Source organism: Loxodonta africana, chromosome 16 (assembly GCF_030014295.1).
Source record: "Loxodonta africana isolate mLoxAfr1 chromosome 16, mLoxAfr1.hap2, whole genome shotgun sequence".
Classification (NCBI taxonomy): Eukaryota; Metazoa; Chordata; class Mammalia; order Proboscidea; family Elephantidae; genus Loxodonta; species Loxodonta africana.
This window is the reverse complement of record NC_087357.1, coordinates 9,826,132-9,850,520: the sequence shown is the minus strand read 5'-3', so window position 1 is coordinate 9,850,520 and position 24,389 is coordinate 9,826,132. Positions and strand designations below refer to the sequence as shown.

Here is a 24,389-nt window from a genome sequence, read left to right as displayed (position 1 = left end):
ATGGAACCCAGAGCCTTGCCAACACAGTACCTTTTGGCTCTTCTGAGCTCATGAGGCAAGCTTCCTGCCAAGGCTGAGGGATTAACCCATCTGTGTGCTGGTAAATGTTTAAGAACCCGCTGATTTGTACCGTGCGCTGATTTCCATGGCATAGACAGATACTCCACCATGGCTGAGGGGTCACTGAATGCAGAAGAGAGATGTGGCGGCCACCATTCTATAGTCTTTCTGTCATCCAGATACATAGGACCTCAGGAGCACAGATCATAGTAAAATGCAGTTGAAACATTACGAAATGATGGGTTTGAGCTTTGAGTCTTTTTTTTTTTTTTTTTTACCTTTGCTTTAATATAATTTATATAAATGTAAGTTTATAAAGCTTTAATCTTTAATAGCGGCTGAGTTTAACAACTGGCTGGCAAAATTTAACAGCTTTTGAAAACCAGTGTGAGCTGGCTCTAGCACACCGCTGGGTTAACTCCATAAGTTAGGGTTCGAGGCTATGCCTTCTGGGCTCTCCTGGGGAAGTGCAGGAGTGGTCCACAGCAGGAGGAGAATCTTCAGAGGTGTTTCCTTTTGTCACTTGTATAGGGAAGACCTGGGTGCCATAAATGGTCACATGCTCCATTACTAGCTGAAAGGCTGCTGGTTCCAACCACCAGAAGCATCTTGGAAGATAGGTGATCTGCTTCTGAAGGGTCACAGCCTTGAACCCTATGGAGCAGTTCTAGGCTGCACTCATGGGGTCGCCATGAGTTGGAATCAACTTGAAGGTAACTAACACTACCACCACCTAGGGAAGCTCCCCGTTAGACCAAGTCTCCTACTCCCACCAGCTTCCGCAGCCTCACTCATCATCCCCTTGACCCCACCCCACCTAATCTGCTAGGACCCCAGGGATCACGCAGAGCCCATTAGGCCTATGTGAAGTTCTTGGAGGTAGGTGTTTGGCCTCCTAATATCACACTATTTGGTAACTCACTGCCTGGCTTCTTTGGGGGAATGGCCAGGACCAGATCAACAGCCACAGCTTTCTGGGGTCTATGGCCTAATCCTACCTCATTGTGATTTGCTCTCTTAGGTGCACGTGGGCTATCGCTGAGAGCTATGCGGTGATACCAGTGGCTGTGAGCTCGTGACGGCTTCCTGGTTGTTTTCAGATCTGTCCTTGTACCTGCTTTATACTCTCCTCTGTGAGGGGGGTTGTGGGGAGCATAGCTAAGGACTCCCATGTGTAGCATGATTTGAAAAGCATGGGTTGGTCCAGCTGCCCTGTAACAGTCCAGGGAGCAAGGAAGAGGTGCATGCAGCCCAATTATACCAACCTGAGAGGAGCCAGGCGGAGCCCGGATTCTGGCTGTCCTAGGGTCCTCCCAGAGGTACTGGTGAGCCGAGTCGTCCTGCTCAAGGGATCTGCTGGCAAAGGCTTCTGAGGAGGATTTGGCTTCCGCGTTTCCTGCAGTAAACCATAAGACAATGAATGATCACTGGTCCCTGAACTGCAACAAGACATGGGCCTCAGAGCCCTGGACAGCAGTGATGGTGAATTGCTATGCAGCAGACTTCTATTTCCTGAGTAAACGTCCGGATAAAGTCCTCTCCCTATGCAGTGGACGCAGGGCCCTTGTGTTTAAACACAGTTCCTCTGGGTGTTTCCCAACCAGTGCATGCCACAGTATGTAAATTTCCCTGTGCCCTTAAGGCCTAATGTGAGAAGCAGATGAATATCGTTTCTTACATCACACTCATTTCTTCAACTTTTCCAGAATCACTGTAACAGAACTGTTAGATCATGTATTGAGTAGGATGTCTCTGTACACGCGGGGTTACCATGAGTTGGAATTGACTCAAAGGTTTACAAAAAACAACCTGGCTCCCTGGGGAAACCCCCACCCATATCCAGGTGGAGTTGACCCAGATGGCTCAATAAAATACACTGGAATTCTTCAATGAAAGCGCTTTCTAATAATTCAAACAACCGCTGACACAAGGTGCTGTATACTCTACAGGAAAAGAACAGGGAGGTACCGCCTTCACCACAGGCCAGTGTAGAACGGGGGCAGGGTGTTATTCAACTGGGATTTCTATCCAAACACTTGGCGGTTTGTGCCAGTCACTCGATCTCTCTGGACCTCAATTTCCTCTCCATAAGATGGGGGAAAAACAATACCTATCTCGTAGAGTTGTTAACAGGATTAAACAGGATAATGCATAGGAAGCCCCCAGTATATCAATAACAATTACCAATACTGGACCTCCCAGCATATCAATAACAATTACACAAAGAAGAAAGAACAGGGCATCAGGATTGGAGGAAGCCTCATTAACAACGTGCATTATGCAGATGATACAACCTTGCCTGCTGAAAGTGAAAAAGACTTGAAGCACTTGCTAATGAAGGTCAAAGACCACAGCCTTCAGTATAGATTGCACCTCAACATAAAGAAAACAAAAATCCTTACAACTGGACCAATGAGCAACATCACGATAAATGGAGAAAAGGTTGAAGCTGTCAAGGATTTCATTTTACTTGGATCCACAATCAACAGCCATGGAAGCAGCAGTCAAGAAATCAAAAGACACATTGCACTGGGAAATCTGCAAAAAACCTCTTGAAAGTGTTGAAAGACAATGATGCCACCTTGAAGACTAAGGTGCGCCTGACCCAAGCCATGGTGTTTTTAATTGCCTCACACGCATGGGAAAGCTGGATGATGAATAAAGAAAACTGAAGAAGAATTGACGCCTTTCAGTTGTGGTATTGGCGAAGAATACTGAACATACCATGGACTGCCAAAAGAACGAACAAATCTGTCTTGGAAGAAGTACAGCCAGAATGTTCCTTGGAAACAAGGACTGTGAGACTATGTCTCACATACTTTGGACATGTTATCAGGAGAGATCAATCCCTGGAGAAGGACATCATGCTTAGTAAAGTAGAGGGCCAGCGAAAAAGAGGAAGACCCTCAACGAGATGGACTGGCACGATGGCTGCAACAAAGGGCTCAAGCATAACAACAATTGTGAGGATGGCACAGGACCGGGCAGTGTTTTGTTCTGTTGTACACAGGGTCACTATGAGTCGGAACCAACTCGATGGCACCTAATAACAACAGACATTATCATCAGAGTACCCTCATGCCACAAATTTTTAAATGCTTAAAAGCAGTATAACAGTAAAACCAGCCACCACTTATTTTCATGGCCGTCTGCCTTGGCTACACATGAGTGGAAGATCACTGGAGCTGCGTTGGAAAGCCAGTGAGTATTGGGCAGAGCTATGGGTTCCTTGGAGCCTAGAGGCACCCATCATGTACAGGTTTGCAGGATCCTCAAGGGGAACACGGCATCGATCTAACTGATTGTCCTGGCACTCAGTATTCCATATATTCAGCAAGACTCAGATGATTCGAAAACGTTTGAGTTAACTTTCTCATACCACTGGCCCCACTAACATTGTATTTGCTCAGCAACTGGAGCTCAGTTGAAGGAATGCAAGAATCTAATCACCACTGCAGATATCTTTGTAGAGCAAAGGAAACTACCACAAAAGTTTGTAAACAACAGCTGTATGGAAACAAGCCAAGTTGGAACAGTGGGCACACAGAGACAGGAACGAGCCCTGAACCAGGAAAAATTTGGAAGTTATGTTTCTCCGCGAGGTCTCATGAAAGGAAACATTAACAAGCTTTAGAATATAAAGCAAACTCCTCAACTAGGAATAACATGTTGCTGAGAGCAGGGAGAGCAGGGGCGCTGAAGTCCGGCTGTTTGTGTTTTCAGCCTGGCTCTGCACATCCCAGCTCTGTGTGAACACATGCAAACAAATTCTTTTACCTCTTTGAGTTAGTTTCCTCATTAGCAGAAACCAAAAACCTGCTGCCACCTAGTCGATTCCGACTCACAGTGACCCTACAGGACAGAGAAGAACTGCCCCATAGGGTTTCCAAAGAGCGGCTGATGGATTCGAACTGCTGGCCTTTTGATTAGCAGCCAAACTCTTAACCACTGTGCCGTAATGGTCCGTCCCCTCATGGGGCTGATGCGAGGATTAAGTAAGATATTACCTGTGAGGCTCTTAGCAAGGGGCAGGCACATAGTTAACAATGAGTAAACGTAGTGCTGCTGCTATACCACAACTATTATTGATGGGGTGGAATTAGCATCTTAAAAGCGCCATAACCCTACAAACAAACTTAGGTAATAAACTAAGGCAATAAATCGAGCTTCATTTCCTAGAAGGTAGCAGAAAACCATGCCCAGGATGTTAGTATTTGGTGTAAAAATGAATGCGTGCGCCCATAAAATTCAAAGACTTTGGGGATTAAATAATTCAACAAAACTAGTATCTAGTCTTGCCAATAAAGATAATGTCGAGTTTTTACTGCAATGCTGGAGAGAAAGTGAGAGATGTGTTACAATATGTCACGACATACTGGCATTTATCACGGAAACTCAGGGGATAATTAGGTTGGCTATCATACTGGTTGGAAACCCTGGTGGCGTAGTGGTTAAGTGCTACAGCTGCTAACCAAAGGGTCGGCAGTTCAAATCCACCAGGTGCTCCTTGGAAACTCTATCGGGCGTTCTACTCCATCCTGTAGGGTCGCTATAAGTCGGAATTGACTCGATGGCACTGGGTTATCATACTGGTTTGTCTGGGACATTCCCAATCATACTGGTTTGTCTGGGACATTCCCAATTTATGCTTATAAAAAAGCATAGTCCTGTTTAATTATTCATTACACCTTCCCAGAAGTGCCCTGGTTTAGAGGGTGAATAATATGGTCATTGTAGGGATGAAAACCCAAACATCTGAGACGTGGATTGAAAGTTCTGACCTCAGGCCCTGGGATGGGCATCCACGTGCTTCCGTACGGCATGCTCAGGACGTGGTGTGGGTGGAGACGTGGAACGGGTTCCGTGTACAATCGCTGCCTGGTTAAGACGCCAGCTTCCTACCAGCCTCGCGGGACAGAGGGATGGTGCAACAGTGGAGGTGTCTTAAGAAGATGCAGCCTTACTTCACAAAGAAGTGGAACCTGGGAAGTATTGCTGAGAAGCATCCAGGTCTGTGCTTGGAGGAAGGAAAGGAATGTCCACATTCCCTGTAGGCACTGCTTTTCAGGAGGCAAAACCTGGCCTGGGCTTTCCCAAGGAAGCTCAGCCTGGCCACAGAGAATCATCCAAAAGAAGCTGAGCAACGACTCCGGGCTAGGCCGCTCACACTGGGCAAACATGGATTTCAGGAATTCAGACCCCACTTCCTCTCCCCTCTCAACTTCTTCTAGATATTGGAGATGAATCCAAGTAGGCTACTACATAGGATTGTTCCATTCATCCATTTTCTGTTAATATTCTAACCACTGCCACATATTTCAAAAATTCTAGAGGTTTAAAAATAAATCAAAACAATTTAAATCTAACCCTCTGCCTTGACCATCACTGTAAAGAATTCTCAACTGTTATCAACTTCCACAGGATAAGCAAGAGTAAACAGTCCTGCTTATCCAGGGAGATCACTGCAGGGAGACTGGGTGTCCCCAGGGGAGAATGCCAGAGATGCCCCAGACCCCAGGCAGGGGCAGCACAGCCATCATTACTGTAAATACTTGGCCTGTCTCTGGCCTGTGAAGAACACATGCTTAAAGATAACATGAAGGGCAGCTGGCTCAGAGGGAAAAGCCTGAAAAACAATTCCTTTACTCAGAAAAAGAGTCTAGACAAATCTGCTCTCCTAAAAGAAAACTGTATAGCTGTAAGATGTCTTTGACCCTTTCTTTCTGAAACTGCCCCAAAAGAAAACGTACAACAAAGAACAAAACTCCATTTTGAGAAAAACAGGGAAAATGGATAACCGTCAACTAATGCACGTGAAAGGGAGAGAAAGTGGAGCAGGTCAGGGGTAGGAAGGATGCCAGCCATGCTGCCTGACAGCATACTGATGGGAGAGCCACGGCCTTTGTTTGGGACAGGAGTGGGAAGACCGCATGACATGTCAGGACAGAACGAGAAGAGGGTACACCAGCCATCCCTGCCAGCCTGGAGTGGGTGGGGGATGGAGGACTCAATCAGGGAAGGCTAGACCACTGTCGTCACTCAAACCCTCTGTCCTGGGTGCCAGTGTTAGCACACGGCGCAGAGCTTGGGGGCACGGACCTGGCCTTTCCCCAACTGTCCTGCTACTAGTTTTCTAGGAAGAACTCCCCTTCTTTAAAGAGTTTAGACACAGTAAATAACAATACTGAAAAGGAAGGGAACGTGATAGACAAAAGGCAAACTAAGGACCCACCCCTCAAATATGTACAAATAAGGAAATGAAAAGTGAGCTGATAAAACTCAAGAGAAAAGAGGAAGAAAAAAATCAATCATAAAATCCGAGGACCAAGACAGCACTGAACAGTCAGGCTATGAGGCTCCCAATTGAAAGAGATGAGAAAAAGGCTCAAATGGGTTAGACAGTAAATGATAAAGACAGGTGTCATGGTTTTTTTAAAAATGTGTGTATCAATTTGGTTGGGCCATGATTCCCAGTATTGTGTGGTTGTCTTCCATTTTGTGATTGTAATTTTATGTTAAGAGGATTAGGGTGGGGTTGTAACACCACCCTTATTCAGGTCACCTCCCTGGCCATGTTATCAGGAATGATCAGTCCCTGAAGGACATAATGCTTGGTAAAGTACAAGGTCAGTGAAACAGAGGAAGATCCTCAAGGAGATGATTGGCACAGTAGCTACAACAATGGGTTCAAATACATAAACGATTGTGAGAATGGTGCAGGACTGGGCAGCATTTCTGTCTGTGCATAGGTAGGGTCGTTATGAGTTGGAACTGACCTGATGGCACCTAACAACAACAAGAGCTCTTCTTAAGGTATTAAAACATGGACTTCAGCTAACCAGGAGGAGAATGAATACGTAGCAAAAGAATTAGAGCTCTTCTTAAGGTATTAAAACAGTGGACTTCAGCTAACCAGGAGGACAATGAATATGTAGCCAAAAGAATTGTCAGTGAGTGCTGAATCCTTCTAAATGTAGATCTAAGGCTGAAAAAAGAAAAAAAAATTGTGGGAATTATGGCACGAGAATGAAAATGTTATTAACCAAAGTTGGGAAGTAGGTCTTCCACTTCCAGAAATATGGCAGACTTGGTTATTCCGACCTAACTTCTAACAATAACTAAAATTTTTGGATAAGATATACTTTAAACTTTTTCTTATATGCATAAAAGAGCTACAAGTTAGTAAAATATCAAGCCAAAATTGAAGGGCAACAGCTCAGAGTAGTAGTAGTATACTGAAGCTGAAGACATTTGCCCAATTGAAGACACCTGAATTTTCACTGTGATACTCTTTCTAGAGTGAGGGATACAGGAATCAAAGTTCAGGTCAAATCCCCAAGTTTAACAGCAGACTCAGGAGCCATGGTACAGCAGTGGTTAAAGCACTTGGCTGCCATCCAAAAGGTTGGTGGTTCGAACCCACCAGTGGCTGCTTGGGAGAAAGGTGTGGCAGTCTGCTTTTGTAAAGGTTATAGCTTTGGAAACCCTGTGGGGAAGTTCTGCTTTGTCCTACAGGGTCACTGTGAGTTGCAATCAACTGGATGGCACCTAACAAGAACCAACAACATTCTCTTCCTGGCCTCTCCCCAGTAAAGCTGAGCCCTCTGCAAAGGACTATACCTGCAGGATAAGAATGTTCTAGAAGTAAATGCAGCCCTATTCCTCGGGTACTGGAAGGAGAGTTCCCTGGTTGCCGAGCAGACCAATGTAGGAAACTGCCCTCCATCCTGAGGACTTGAAGCTGAAATGACATCATCTGGATGGTTCAATCAACCCCAGGCCATTTAAAGGGGTCCCAAACCAGCACTGTCGCAGGGCACCTGGCAGAACCAAAAACTTATCTTCTCTGGAAGAGAAGGCCTCAAAGAATTCACACAGGTAATTTTCCAGAAAAAAAATGTGCAGCTCACAGCACAAAACAACCAGGTACACAAAGAAGCAGGGAATCAGGAGTGAGAAGTACACACGTCAGCAGAAACATACCCAAAGCTCCAGACTTTGCAATTATTGGAACACATTTTCTGACTGTTTAAAGAAAAAACAAGCTAGCATATTTGAAAAAGAACCAGAGAACTTCTAGAAACAAAAAATGAATGTAAAACACAGTTGCATGTAAGAACAAACTGGATGAAGCAAAGTATAATTTGATACCATTTATGTGGCCTGAAAAACACAAGGAACTATATATTATTCTTGCATACAAAACTATGTAAGAATATCTGAAGGGTTTTATTAAAAATAACCACCAAATTTATGATAGTGATTGTACCTGGAGGGAGAGTTAGTTTTTCCCTTTTTTCTTGGTTTTTAAACAAGAATGTACACATATTATATATCTGAAATTTAAGTAGGTATGTACTTAGAGAAACAGAGATGGCAATGGCCATTTCTGGGTAGTATAAATGTGGGTGAATTTTATATTCTTTTTATGTTTTTGTATTTTAAATATTTTAAAATTAAAAACAATTTTAATCTTTGGGCCAAAGAAAATAAAAACTGTAGACTGCTTTTTAAATATAGATATTGAAACCATTATAAATCTGAATCAATGAGCATATGCAAAGCTGTATTTAGAGGGCTATTCCTAGGCTTAAATGCTTATATTAATAAGCAATAAAGTATGAATAAAAATAAAGATAAAAAGTAAAAAGTCAGAGAAAATAAACCTAATGAAAGAAGGGAAATAGTAAAGATAAAAGCAGAAAATAATAACTTAGGAAAACAGTAGAAAAGATAATTTTTATCAAACAGTCATGTACAGACACTTTCTAATAACAGATCATCAATTATCACGGTCCAGTGAGGCAGGTATTATATTCTTACTTTATGGGGGGAGAATAAAGTAACGTTTCCAAGTTCTAATGGTAATAAATGGAAGATCGTATATAAAAACTCAAGCCAAGTTTTTGGGGGTGGGGCAGAGTTGAAAATAGGACAAGTCAGTACACAAGGGTCGTCGGTGGTGTTGAGGAATACTAGCTGGTCATCTAGAAAAAGTAAAATTAGATCCCATGTCATTCTATACACGAAAATAAACAGCAGATCAAGTATTTAAGTGTGAAAAATGATCATGAAGTATAAGAAACAGGAAATCTTTCTGTAACCTTTGAGTGGCCTTGCTTTTCTAAATATGCAGAAAAAAGGCAAAGGAGCTGAGAAGGCAATTCATGAAAAAAGAAAAGCAAATGGATTTTAAATCGTGAAAAGATGCTCCACCTCACTTATAGAAAGAGAAATGCAGATTCAAACTATCATGAGATGCCACTGTTTACCTATCAGTGTGGCAAAGATAAGAAAAGTCTCTGAACCCGCTGTGCTGACTGTGTTGTTGTTGGGCGCTGCCAAGTGGATTCTGACTCCTAGCAAGCCCACGTGACAGAGCAGACCTGCCCCATAGGGTCCTCTTGGCTGTAATCCTCATGGGAGCAGGTCGCCAGGTCTTCCTCCCAATGAGCTGTTGGGTGAGTTCAAACTGCCAACCTTTTGGTTAGTAGCCAGACACGCAACTGTGGTACCACCAGAGCTCCTTGTGTTGGGCAGAACCTCCTTCTAAAGGAATTGTCCCATCTCTCAAATTTCTAAATGTATACGGCCTTTGATCCAGCGATTGTGCTTCCAGCAGTTTATCCTACAGACATACCCACACTTGGGGCCAAGTTACCTGGGCAAGAATATGTCTGTTCGAAGCGGCAAATGATAGGGAATACTCCATTGGGTATTGTAGGGACAGGTTAAATAAACTGGGGTTTGGCTGTGCAATGAAATGTTATGCACCCAGTGACAAGGATGAGGCAGAGCTGCATGTAACTGCCCTGGAAGGACACAGTGAGAAAAGTATGCAGTATGTTGCTATTTGTGTTCAAAGGGAGAACATAAGACCAAACTAGAGTTTAGTTGGATCAACAACCAATGCTCCACGGAAGCAGTAGTCAAGAAATGAAACAATGTACTGCATTCAGCAAGTTTGCCTCAAAACCCAAAACCAAAACCAAACCCGTTGCCATTGAGTCGATTCTGACTCAAAGCGATCCTATAGGACAGAGCAGAACTGCCCCACAGGGTTTCCAAGGAGCGCCTGGTAGATTCAAACTGCCAACCTTTTGGTTAGCAGCTGTAGCTCTTAACCACTATGCTACCAGGGTTTCCTTGCTTCAAAAGACCTCTTTAAAATCCTATAAAGCAAAGACGTCACTTTGATGACTAAGGTGGGCCTGACCTAAGCCATGGTCTTTTCAATTACCTCGTATGTATGTAAAAGCTGAACAACGGAAAAAGAACACAGAAGAACTGATGCCAATTGTGGTACTGGCAAAGAATATTGAAAACACTATGGACTGCAGAAGAATGAACAAATCAGTCTTAGAAGAAACACAACCAGAATGCTCCTCAGAAGCAAGGATGGTGATACTTCATCTTGCTTACTTTGGACATGTCATCAGGAAAGACCAATTGCTAGAGAAGGATATCATGTTTGATAAAGTGGAGGGCCACTTAATGAGACAGATTGACACAACAGCCTCAGCAATGGACTCAAACATACTAACAATCAAAGATGGCGCAGAACGGGACAATAATTTGTTCTGTTATACATAAGGTCAAAATTAGTCGGCACAGACTTGATACTCGATTGGCAACTAGCAACAACAGAATGGCAGCAAGTTGAAGGTTTTTGAAGTTGGGTGATGGGTAGATAGGGTTTCACTGTACATTTCTCTCCAATTTTGGGTATTTAAAAATGTCCATAATTTTCTAATTTCTAAAGTTTCTGTAATCTCTGCCAAGACAGACAGGTGGGAACTGAGACTTTTTGTTGTATTCGGAATCGTATTTTACCAAAGCCTAGCAAGAATGATTACTACATTACCTATTAAAAAACTTATGGGTAAAATATCAAGCACCCATGTTTGATACACAATTGGCTTGTTTCTAGCAGCAGGTAAGAGTAGAAAACAAGCAACCCTTTGAATACTGTGATCAGTTAAATGACTTCCCTCTGGAATTTCGTGTTCTCCTAATTCTTTCCAGAGGGATAAGGTTGCTTCCATAAGTAACAGATACGTTTAAAGACATGTGGTGGGTTTGTTACATGAATAATTAGTATATGATACAGAACCAAGAATGTTCAGTTAAACTTTCTGGAAGTACTGGTCAGGTCACATGGAGAGGCTTACAGGAGTTCAAAGCCTTGGAAATGACATTTTAGATTTACCGGCTGTAGTGGCTCCATTTTTTATTAATACATGATTGTGTGTGATGGCCCCACAGGAAATACCTGATTCTGTGACGAGACTTATGTTTTACCCAGCCCCGTGCAGTTATTTAGAATTCATGTCCCTTCAGCATTTATCCTACATGTCTACCACGTTCAAGGGACTGGACTTACGTGCAACCGGAGATGAAGAAAAGCCCAATCTCTGCCTTTTGGTAGTTGATTCTGAAACGGGCAGAACAGGTATGCGGGGAACATCAAGGTAAGGGTGCAGGTGAGCAAGGGACTCGAGGGAGGCCGGTGGAAAGGCCCAGGGAGGAGGCGGTCTTTGCAGAAGGGTGACATGTGGAAAGCAGAGAAGGGGCACTGCAGCACACTTTCCAGCACCTTTTCTCCGTTATTAGCCTTTGGTTTGCCTGTAGTGATGAAGGCTTTCATAAAGATCAGTTTTCTCCTATTTCATCTCACTTCCTTAGGAGTACATATTGACTTATGGATTTCCTTCTCTCATTACATTTTGGCATTTCTGATGAGAAAGAACCTAAATCATCAGACTTGCAGACCCTATGAGAGCTGGCTTAAATATCAGAGCAGCCTCTTCAAACACTGTATAGGTCAGGCGGCTACAAACCCTCGTTCACTCAAACCCTGAATGCCTTCTGTGGAAGAATGGTTTGAAAGCTAGGCTCAACCTCAGCACACACTGGCCATTGCCCGACTGTTCTGAAATTATGGTTTAATTTGTTTTTGCTTACGTTTACATCCTGACAAAGAGTCTATGAACGAGTGGCTGTTGCTTACTCATAACAGCCTGACTTCATCATTGATCACCCTTTTGTGGGGGTGGAGAGGGAGAGGAATTTGGACCCCCTTGAAATGACTCCCTGTGGCTGCTTAAGCAAAGTTTGTTTGCTCTGCAGCCTCTTCTTAGTCAGGAGCCCACTGAAGAGACTACACTAAGATTGGCCAGGCTTATTTTACAAAACATGATATGTAAAAGAGAGATACGGGTAAGGTGTTGACTAGGAGAACTTGCCATGTCTGTCAGAAACACCGAGCTGGAAATCCCCATCTCTAGAGAAAATGCATAGCACCTTCGTCATTTAAGATGCTACAAATATGCAAAGGATGACTCCAACTACTATAATGTTTATAACAATCGCTTGTTCCAACTAAGACAAGAATGGCTGGAGCATGATAGTGTTACAAGCAAAAGAAAAGAGAAATGCAGGGCTCATTACCAACTGAAGGCTCTTTCTCAGTGCCAGAAGGTTCCCTTCCCTCTCTGTCATTATATTGTATCTCTGGCAAAATTGGAGCTCTGGTGGCATAGTGGTTATGAGCTTGGTTGCTAACCAAAAGGTTGGCAGTTTGGATCCATCAGCTGCTCCTTGGAAACCCTATGGAACAGTTCTACTTTGTCCTATAAGGTTGCTACGAGTCAGAGTTGACTCGATAGAAATGGGCTTGGGCTTGCAAAATTGGGGGGTGGGAGGGGGAAGGAAGTGAATTAAAGATGGCTGAAGCAGTTGTTGGTCTAAAACTATACTAAGCATGGCTGTCTTCATTGCAGGCCCTTACTTCCATCCGTCTACCCATCCATCCATATGTGCACCCATTCAGGACGGTAGATAAAGAACTTGGGTTTGAGCCCTGGTCTCCCACCTCTGCTTGGTGCCTTAGTAAACAGTTATTCATCCTTGAGATGTCTTATTTTCTCCTCAGTGAAATGCGGCTAATAGTAGTATCTGCCCTCTAGGCTCTTTGAAGAAGAAGTTGAAATTGTCAGTGATTTCATTCTACTTAGATCAATAATCAGTATCCATGGAAGCAGCAGTCAAGAAATCAAATGATGTATTGCATCCAGCAAATCCGCTGCCAAAGACCTGTTTCAAAGATGTCACTTCGATGACCAAGGTGCTCCTGACCCCAACCATAGTCTTTTCAATCGCTTTATATGCACGTGAGAGCTGGGCAATGAAAACGAAGACAGAAGAGGAGCTGAAGCATTCAAATTTTGGTGTTGGAGAAGACTACTGAATATATCGTGGACTGCCAGAAGAATGAACAAATCAGGTTTGGAAGATAAACAACCAGAATGCTCCTTATAAGCAAGATGGTGAGACTTTGTCTTGCTTACTCTGGACACATCATTAGGAATAGAAAAGGACGTTATGTTTGGTACAGGGTCATGGAAAATGAGAGAAACCTTCAGTGAGATGGATTGACACAATAGCCAGAACAGTGGACTCAAGCATATCACAGATCAGGAAGATGGTGGAGGACCAGGCACCATTTTGTTCCATTATACATAAGGTCGCCATGAGTTGTCGCTGACTCGATGGCAACTACCACCACCACCAGACTCCTTGAGAGGAAATACCTGTAGATCAATAGCACCTTTATAACAACTCCAAATATAACTAGAAGCTCCTTGTACCAAAAACAAATAAATAAAAAAACACATATGCATATAGTCACCATTTGGTTATAAGAACACAAATAGAAATTAATCCTCCCATTGCTGTTTTGCTGAAATTCCTGCAGTGTAAACAAGTATGTACAGAAATAAGGACAGAAAATATTTTCATGGGCCTATCAGCTTTTTCAAGGAGCCCTGGTGGTGCAGGAGTTAAGCGGCGGGCTGGTAACCAAAAGCTTGGCGGTTTGAACCCGCCACCTGTTCCACAGGAGAAAAATGTGGCAGTCTACTTTGTAAAGATTACAGCCTTGGAAACTCTATGGGACAGTTCTACTCTGTCCTATAGGGTTCCTATGGGTCAGAATCGACTCAACGGCAATGGGTTTGGTTATTTTAGTTACCAGGATTTTGAGCAAAGGACTTTGGATTCAGCAAACATCAATCCTTCTAAGAGATGGAAGCAGTTGTCCCCTCCTTCCGTTTCCTGTTATTCTCCTGAAGAAGCATATCTGACTGGAAAAACAGTCTCAGCCAGATCATTCTGGATGATAACTCACTGATAAGACTGAGTTAAGGAAATCCACTTCCTCACCTTTTCCAGGAAACTCAGGACTTTAAAAATAAACACAAACAACCCAAAACCTGCCAAGACTATACTTGTAGTTTAAATGCCATTTTATGGGGCAAACAAACCTTAAAAAAGAAATACAAACAAATGCTAGTGAGTGAGTGACACTTCTGGGCAGTTTTTACTTTGAGAACGGCCCACCTATGAATGGAGGGAGCCAGTTCCACTCCCTCTAGAACCAGGCACACTTGAGCCTGACAGCAGGAAATTGCATTTTGAGCTGCTACTTCTTAACCTGGCCTTCTCTGGCTATAATTTTCTATGAGCTGAGAACTCTACTTCTTAGATGTGACACTGAACATGTTTTTGTTTAAATTTTAAGTGAGCGAATTAAGCCAATTAATCAGAATAAATTGGATAAAAGATCTCAGGAATATCCTAGAAATCTAAAGGCACCATCACAAAAGTCCGTCCCTGTTCCTTCTCCAGGGATAGTTAAGAACCCTAGTTTTCAGCAGTTCAGAATATTATCTGAGTGCCCCACATTTTTGAGTCTTTGGAGGGGTTACATTTTAAATTCAAATTTAGTAACTTTAGACCCTATATTGTATGACAGGAGAGGCCCTCGGTCCATGCCCAAGCCTTTCTGAGGGTTCCTGGGTGTGTCCCATGTCCTGGCTACTGCCTACCCTGCTCACTCTGGGTTGTCCTCCAGGCCCTGCTCCGGGTCCTCTCAGCATCCGAGCACCGACTCTGCAGGATGCTATCCTCCCCATCCCTGTGTGTGAATACAGCTCCTCCTTCCTTCTGCCATCAGCAGGGAATGGACACCAGGCCATCGTGGTTCGCAGGCTCCACTGAAGGTCCGAGGCTTTTGTGAGGGAGCCCATGTGCAGAAAAGGGAATGTGAAACTGAGTACCAGATGTCACTCCCCCTTGAGTTGTCTGGTCATCTTCTCCCTGGCCTGCCTGGTGTCTCAGGGCCACCTCACTCTCAGGTCTGAGAGCCGTCCCTGAGCACTCTCCCCTGCTGGAAGCCATGTCAGTGGACTTTAGAAACCATGTCTGAAGTCAAGGAAGGTGATCTCCCCACACAATTCTGTAGAGCTCTGGAGCACCCAAGTGTCATCTCTGCCCACCTGTGCTTTGGTGTTGTTTCCCAAGCCTGCCACCTGAAGTTTCTTCTTCCCTGGGGAGGCCCTTCCAGAATTCTGCTCAAGATACATGCTTGGTATACACTCGTATTTTTCCCTACTAAAAAAAAAAAAAAAAAAAAAAATTTTTTTTTTTTTTTTTAACATGTTACTCTCTTTAATTTTATTTGTAAAAATTATCGTGAACTTTTTTTTTTGGTACAAAGTTGTAATAAGAGAAAAACAATATAAAATACCTTTAAAAAAGATTAACTATCACCAGAAGGCCTTTCAAAACCCTCTCCATCCCTCCTTAGCCTTCCTCTGGCTTTGCCTATTTTCCCTTCTTCCTTCCCTTCCAGAGTCTGTGATGAACTCTCGCCCAGCCCAGTAGGTACAGAAAAACTCCCCCTTGTGCTTCTCAAGTGGGTTGTCATAGTGCTGGTTAGCCTTAGGTCCCCATTAAGCACATGTCCCCAATAGACTGTAAACCTAATGCACCACCAGTCAAGGAAAGGCAAGTTCGATGTCAAGCTTAGAGTAAATGTTTCATCAGTGTGTGTCTAAGCCAGGATTATCGAACCTGTTCAATTATGGCCAGTAAAGAAAAACCAGAAGAGATCTGAATTTTTAAAACTTTGGGTGATCTGGAGCCATAACTGCAATGAGAAAAATTATGGGTCAAAGTCCTAGAACGGGAGACTCGGAAGAGGCATAGCGAACCCTTTCAGGAGCCTGATGCATGAGATTGGATTACTGCCAGGACTGAGGAGAGTGACACTCATTCAAAGTGGTGCCATAGGTCGCCATCTTTGAGTGGGGGACCACTGTTTCCGACTGCGCAAAATTCGAAGAGCTAGAGATTTGTTTGCTATGCAACACGTACGCTGCCCTTGTTTTCTAAGAGGGAGATTAAGTTTCTAACAGGGTTTTCAAACCTGTCATTTTTCCCATTCTGGTTCCGGTTCACCTGAATTTAAAAAATTGGGGTCTGTTCCAGTGTCACTTCCTGGGCCATGATTGAACCGGGAAGAACTAATTTGAAGCCCTGGCCTAACCATATAATTGCAGGCGACCACACCCCCCCGTGTAACCTCTTATTTTCTTCTTTAACTTTACTACCCTTTTCTCAAGCCCACACTCCACTTTCATGCTCAAGTTGTTTTTTGGGAGAACTTGGCAGCAGCCAGCTAAATACTCTAAATTATTATCCTCTAAAATAGCTGACAGGATGAAAAGGAAATTAAAGTCTGTTTCCTTGATCAAGGCCCAGGAGTTAAGGATAAGACGTGTGAATTCCAAGGATCATTTCACTGTGAAGGAAGTGGTACACTGGAAAGGTACATTTATGGACAAGACAGTGAGTAAGCTGATCCATCTGTCCTTGATTTTTAAAAATTAAACAGAACATCTTATGATCAAATGTTTTCTACAAAGAACTAGCCTATCCATTACACGTGAGGTTGACCAATATTGCAGTGTTTATGATGGTGTTATCCTTCTGGAATGTTTAGATTGCAAATTTGGATGAATGAAGCAGGGCTAACTGTGGAGCTATGTGTGCATCATGCTGTGTGGAGCAGGGTGGGGATACCTTTAAAGTACAAATGCCAATGGACTCAATCTGTGCTGCCAAACAAGAGCCACCTCCAAACAGTCCCCCACCTGCATGGAATTAACTCCAGTTCCCTATGTGCAATGGGAGAGAAGGCATGAGCTTAATCTATGTCACATGTCTCAGAAAAGTTCCAGACAGATGCCAGCCTGGATATGGGTTTTTCAGTTACTAATTGTTATGGATTGAAGTGTGTCCCCTCAAAATATGTGTTGTAATTCCTAACCTCTATATGCCTGTGGTGATAATTCCATTTGGGAATGGGTTGTCTTTGTTATGTTAATGAGACAGGATTGGTGAGGGTGTGTCTTAAGTCAATTTTTTTTTTTTCAGATATAAAAGAGATTAAACAAGCAAGCAGAGACAGGGAAAGAGAGATGCCAAGCCACATGAAAGCTGCAAGACAAAGACCTTCCTCCAGAGCCAACAGAGAGAGAAAGCCTTCCTCTAAAGCTGGTACTCTGAATTCAGACTTCTAGCCTCCTACACTGTAAAAAAATAAATTTGTTTGTTAAAGCCATCCACTTGTGATATTTCTTTTATAGCCCAAAAAACCCAGTGCCACTGAGTCGATTCCAACTCATAGCAACCCCATAGGACAGAGCAGAACTGCCCCGTAGAGTTTCCAAAGAGCGATAGAAGCACTAGATAACTTAGACAGTATTTGGTATCGGGAGTGGGGTGCTGCTCTACACAGATACCTAAAATATGGAAGTTGTTTTGGAATTGGGAAATGGGTGGAGCCTGGAAGAGTTTTAAGGTGCCTATTAGTAGAAGCCTAGATTGCCTTAAAGAGACTGTTGGTAGAATTATGGATGTCAAAGGCAACTCTGGTGAGGGCTCAGAAAGAAGTAAGGAGAGCAATAGAGAAAAGGCTGTATCGCCTTAGAAAATACATATGCCAGCAACAACAGAATGTTGCTAGAAATGTGGACATTAAATGTGCTTCTGGTGAGGCTTTAAAAGAAAATGGTAAACATGTGATTGGATAATAGAGGGGTGATACAGTGGGAAAGAACTTGTCTGAATTATGTTCAAATGTTGGTGGAACTTGTAAGTGATGAATTTGGATATCTGGCTGATAAGATTTCTAAGCAAGATCTTAAAGAGGCCATGTTGTTTCTCCTTGCCACTTACAGTAAAATGTGAGAGGAAAAAGGTGGACTTAAAAACAAACTTTGCAAAATGAAAACAGAATTTAAAGATTTGGAAAATTCTGTCATGCAAACTAAAGACACGTGTCCTAGAATGTTCACCAAGGATGTGGCTATACAATCTTTTGTTAAGCAGATTAACCCTGTGACTGTTGGAGCTAACCAACTACCATAGAAGAAAACTCATCAGTTTAGACTGAAGGGGACAGAGGAAGAATGAAAGGAAAGAATGCTGTTTGCCTCTTGGAACTCTATAGACAGGAAACCAGCCAAAGGAGCTACATCTGTTGTCCTTTAAGAAAAGAAAATGACCATCCCTGCAGCAGCTTGGAGATCAGCAGAACTACTGGAAGGAGCATGGGAAGCAGGGCCTTCTCAGTTTCAAAGGATGGAGCCACGATCTCCTGGATATCAAGGGTGGGGCCACAGCCTCCTAGGTTTCAGAGTCGGATCTTCCCCAACTTGGTTCCAGAGTGTGGGGCTGCTGTTAAGGTGTGCCAGGGAGAAGGGGCTGCTACCCAAAGCTGAGAGGGTGGGGCTGCCATGCCCAAGGGGCAGAAGAATGGGGCTTAATAGGGCTGAGGGAGTGGAGTCACCACTCAGATAGACTAGGCGAGTGGGGCCACCCAAAGCTGAGGGTGCAGAGTTGCCATCCCAGTGAGTTTAGAAGGTGGAGCTGAAGCCCAGGACTGAGGTGCATTCACCCAGAATCCAGAGGGCATGGCCAACACCCAGCGTTTAGAGGGCAGGGCCATTGCCTAGGTGGTCTCAGAGAACAGAGGATTATTTTCAAGGCTTGAGAGCTAATGTAATTCGTTTTGCTGGATTCTGGACTTGCTTGGTGCTTGTTATCCCTTTTTCCCTCTAATTTCTCCCATTTGTAATGGAAATGTCTACCTTGTGCTTGTTCTACCATTGTACTTTAGAAGCAGATAACTTGTATTCTAGATTTCACAGGTTCACAGATGAAGAATTTTGCCCCAGGATGGCATATGCCTAAAGTCTTACCCCTAATTTGATTTAAATGATTCAGAAGATGTGATTTTGGACTTGGAGTTGATTTAAGGATGATGTGATGAGGTACATGTATTTTGCATGTGGGAAGGATATGAATTTGGGGGGATCAAAGGGTGGAATATTATGCACTGAATTGTGTCTCCTAAAAATACGTGCTGTAATTCCTAATGTGTTGTAATTCCTAACCTTTTAAGATATAAAAGAAATTAAACAAGCAAGCGAGCAAGCAGAGATGGGAAAACAGAAATGCAGGTGTCTTAGGCTGGGTTCTTTAGAGAAGCAAAACCAGTAATGTGTATAAATGTGTGTGTGTGTGTGTGTACATATGTATATATGGAGAGACTTATATCAAGGAAACAGGTCATGTGATTGTAGAGGCTGGAATGTCCCAAGTCCGTGGATCAGGATAGAGGTTTCTCCTGATTCACCTAGCCGCAGGGGCTGGCGAACCCAAGATAGGCAGGTTAGAGAGCAGGGCTCTTGTTCACAGGCTGTAAAGGTGGACGAATCCCAAGACTGGCAGGCAAGACTGCAAGATTTCTCCTGATTCATGTAGCGGCAGGGGCTGGTGAACCCAAGATTGGCAGGTCGGAGAGCAGGATTCTTGTTCGTAGGCTGTGAAGATGGAAGAATCCCAAGACTGGCAGGTAAGCTGCTAGCTCAAGTCCCAAGAACTGGAGGGCAGATGAACAAGAGGCAGCTCCAGGATCCAGGACAAGCAAAAAAAAACCTTGGCAAGGTGAGCAGGAAGGAAGTAGGTGGCGGAGGGCAGAGAGATGAAGGCCGAGGGGTCAGTGAGCCACCACAGGCCCCACGCCTGCCAGTACCACTCAGCAGATTCCATCATGGGGGTGATCACATACCAAATTTCAACATTATACAACTGCCAAAACACTGAGAATCATGGCCCAGCCAAGATGACACACAATCTTAACCATCGCACCAAGCTACATGAAAATCACCCAGGAGCAGAAGCTCAGAAGAGACAAGGACTTTCTCCTCCAGAGTTGACAGAGAGAGAAAGCATTCCCCTAAGAGCTGGTACTCTGAATTTGGACACCTAGCTTCCTAAAGTGTGAGAGAATAAACTTCTGTTTTCTAAAGCCTTGTGACATTTGTATTATAGCAGCACTAGATAACTAAGACACTAATGTTTAAAGATAGGAGCCCTGGTGGTGTACTGGTTAAGTACTCAGCTGCTAACTGAAAGGTTGGCAGTTCAAACCCACCCATCCTCCTCAGAGAAAGATGTGGCAGTCTGCTTCCATAAAGACGACAGCCTTGGAAACCCCATGGGGCAGTTGTACTCTGTCCTGTACAGTAGCTATGAGCCGGAATTGACTTGCTGGCAATGGGCTTTGAATGTTTAATGAGTAACATTTTCTTGGTTTCATAGAACAGAATGAAGGCGGTTTTGGGGGCCTGCTTTGAAGGAAATCCTGAAGGACTCACTTCTGTAGACACTTCCTGCTTGTAGGAAAAAAAAGACAGCAGTAAGTGGAAACACCTTTTCTCCAATCACATGGTCTGCTGGAGGTGGTCCCTGTCTGACATAGTGCACGAGCGAGTTGTTGAAAGGGACGGAGAAAAGCCTCCTCTCTGCTCAGTATAAGGAAACCCACAAGGAGGGGCTTACGGGTTCTGTAGACACCAATACAGGTGAGTTTTCTGAGGGCTCATTGTATTTATCAGGTTCTCAAATAAGTCCATAGCCCAGGAAACCTTAGAAGTGCCTACCGTCTTCCACCAGGACACATCCAAGACAGCTGTGAAAGCCCAATGTAAAACACAGAACCATCAACAGCAGCAACAAAAGAAATAGAAGAAATTATGGGTAGCTCTTAACTGAGACTGCAACGGGAAAAGAACTTGGCAGGCATGAAAGGCAAAGGAGAATTCACAAGAGTCGTAAATTTTAGTACTTGAAACTAGATTATTTTTTCTGTATGTAGAAAAATATCGACAAAATTAAGACAAATTAGGGAAAATGTTTACAATACATTGCTCAAAAAGGGTAAATATTCCTGATCTATTACAAGAAAACGATACCACTCAAACAGAAGAAACAGGCAAGGAACGGACAGTTCACAGAACAAACAGGGCTAATGACATGCTGGTACTAGCTCCTGACAGTCAATTCCCTGCTCTTCATTCACTGATGTCACGTTAGTAGCTGGATATGGGCCATGGTGGGCATTTTTTACAGCAGAGAAACCAGCTATAAATTGAAGCTTTCTTTTTTCGAGAGCCAGTTTACCAGCACACTACTGGTTAATATATAAAGAGTAGTTAAAGTGTAGCAGTAATCAAAGACATACACAGAGAAATGATGTCTAGGCAAGATGGAATAACCATGTTATAGATTGAATTGTGTCCCCCGCAAAATGATGTGTTGTAAATCCTAACTCCTACACTTGTGGATGTAATCCTGTTTGGGAATAGGGTTTTCTTTGTTATGTCAATGAAGTTGTATCAGTGTAGGGCGTGTCTTAAGGCAACTCCTTTAGAGATCTAGAAACAGCAGATTTGGCACAGAAGCAGAGATGGGGGAAGAGAGATGCCACATCACGGGAAGATCACCAAGGAACCGAGGAACAGAAGCTGAAAAGAGACAAGGATCTCCTCTGGAGCCGAGGCCCTGAATTTGGAGTCTGTGGTGCAGTGGTTAAGGGCTCAACTGTTAACCAAAAAGTTGGCAGTTTGAATCCACCAGCTGCTCCCTGGAAACCCTATGGGGCAGTTCTACCCTGTCCTACAGGTTGCTATGAGTCGGAAATGACTCGATGGCAAACGGTTTGCTTTTGAACTGTGAGGAAATAAATTTCTGTTTGTTGCAGCCACCCACTTGTGGAGTTTGTTACAGCAGCACTAAGAAACTAAGACACAGCACATTTTACTTTATTTATCCTGGTAATTACAACCAAAACAGCTTGAGCAAAGTTCACAGAGCAACTGACACAAGACTCTAAAAGTTGGAAAAAACAAAGTGGACTGGTTAGGGACCATGGGATTCAAAGAATTACTCAGTGATAAGTTCCTGGGCCTAGGCTCTGGAGAAGGAGCCCTGGTGGCGCAGTGGTTAAGTCTTTGAGGCAGTTCTACTTTACTCTAAAGGGTCGCGATGAGTTGGAATCAACTTGATGGCAGTGGGTCAGGTCAGGCTCTGGAGAGGCCAGCAACCTGGAGATGCCAGTGAACCAGCTTCAAAAAGCCTCAAGGAATGCCGGCTGTCCTTAGCCAAAGGGCTGTGAAAAGGTTAGCCCAGCAAGACAGAAACGTTTTGATCATACATGCCTTACTCCAGGTGAGCCCCAGCAAAAGGCCATGCCGTTCTCCTCACTGAGTGCCACAGCCTGGAGACTGGGGAAGCCCTGCGCTCCACCCCACCCCAGCAATAACAAGGGCACAGCACATTCCTGGGACAGAGGCTGTGGGCAGAACCCCACCTCTCATCATGCCCGAGGCCAGAAGAAAGCAGAACCACCATCTTCCAGTGATGAAAGAACAGAGCAGTCAACCCAGAATGCTATACCCTGCAAAAAATTGGATGTAATAACAGAAAGAAACTTGGAATACCAAGAGTGAAGACAGAATGCAAAGGGTAAATATGAGTAAATAGAATAGACTTAACAGCACTTAACAACATTCATCTAGTCTTAAATTATAAAAATTAAGTTTGATGAATGAAAACAAGAATTATAACATCTCAAGTGGTTCTGAATGTATATAAAGGCAATATTTAAGATACCTATTTTTTTTTATATCACAAAGAGGAGACGATAAAGAGATTTAAAAGGTGGTAAAGTTTCTACATTCTACCTCAAAGTGACAAAATACTGATACTACTAAACTGTGAAAAGTTATATACAAGCAGTCCCTGGATTATGAAGGAGTTCCATTCCTAAGTCTGTCTTTAAGTTGAATTTGCACATAAGCCGGAACAGTTAGATACGGTTTGTATCTAATGTCAGTTAGTCAAATGTTTCTCTTAGTGTATAGTATACCTTTCTATACATAAAGAACAAAGAAACACTTCCAGATACACTATAACATCTTTAACATAATACTATAGTAATAATAACAATGTTTTGATGCACGTCGAAAAGTAAGCAAAATAAACCCGTTGCTGTCAAGTTGATTCCTACTCACAGCAACCCTATAGGACAGAGTATAACTTCCCCATAGGGTTTCCAAGGAGCACCTGGTGGAGTCCAATGGCTGACCTTTGTTAGCAGCCATAGCTGTTAACCACTACACTAGCAGGGTTTCCATGTTGCAAAATAGTGCCTGTTATTACAAACCATTATATGTACCTTGAATTTTTAATATAATAGGCTTTATGGGGGTTGGTTCATATCTATGGGTTGTATGTGAGTTGGCTGTTTGTAACCCCGGGGCTGCCTGTACTTATATTGTAATCCTTACACAGTGATTTCTGATCAGAGTTTATTATGTTCTTTCCTCCAGAGAATATTTGGCAATATCTGGAGATGTTATTACAACGAAGATGCTACTGACATCCGGTTGGCCGAAGGCAGAGATGTTGCTGAACATCCTGTGATGCACAGGACAGTTCCCTACAACAAAGAATTATCCAGCCCAAAAAGTCCATACTGCTGAGGTTGAGAAACCCTGCCCCAGAGCAACCTGGCAAAAAATTACACAGACAGATATACTGAAAATCATTACAGATAAATCAGGATCGAATACTTAAAAATGTTCAGCTAACCCAAAGGAAGGTAGAAAAAGAAACATGGTGAAATGAAAATCAGAGGGAACAAAAAATAATAAAATGTCAACATAAATCCGAATGTATCAATAACTACAACGATGTAAATGATCTACACAGACCTATTATAAAAGATGAGATTAGCAGTATGGATTAAAAAGTATGATCTGACTATATGCCGTCTACAAGAAATCAATTTCAAATATAGTGATATAGGCGCTAGGTAGGTTTAGGTATGTGAAAAGTAAGCAAATATAAAAAGACATGCCATGTAAATACTAATCCAAACAAAGCTAGAATGAGTATATTCATATCAGATAAAGCAGACTTTAGAGCAAAGGAAATTACCAAGAAGACATAACAATCCTAAATGTGTATGTAGTAAACAACAGAACTTCAAAATACATGAAGGAAAAACTGACAGATTGAATGAACAGAGACACAATTATAATTGGACATTTCAACACCCTCTCTCAGTAAGT

The 24,389-nt window shown here is 43.1% G+C and overlaps 1 protein-coding gene across 2 annotated transcripts in view; it reads right to left on the bottom strand.

Annotated features, from left to right (window-relative positions):
* Window positions 1–24,389, bottom strand: part of ADAM12 (ADAM metallopeptidase domain 12) — a 377,170-nt gene that overhangs the window by 6,569 nt on the left and 346,212 nt on the right. For both annotated transcript variants that reach the window (XM_064269188.1, XM_064269189.1), the window contains exon 22: window positions 1,326–1,456. In XM_064269188.1, coding sequence (XP_064125258.1) covers window positions 1,326–1,456 — 131 coding nt within the window. The remainder of the gene's footprint in view (window positions 1–1,325; window positions 1,457–24,389) is intronic.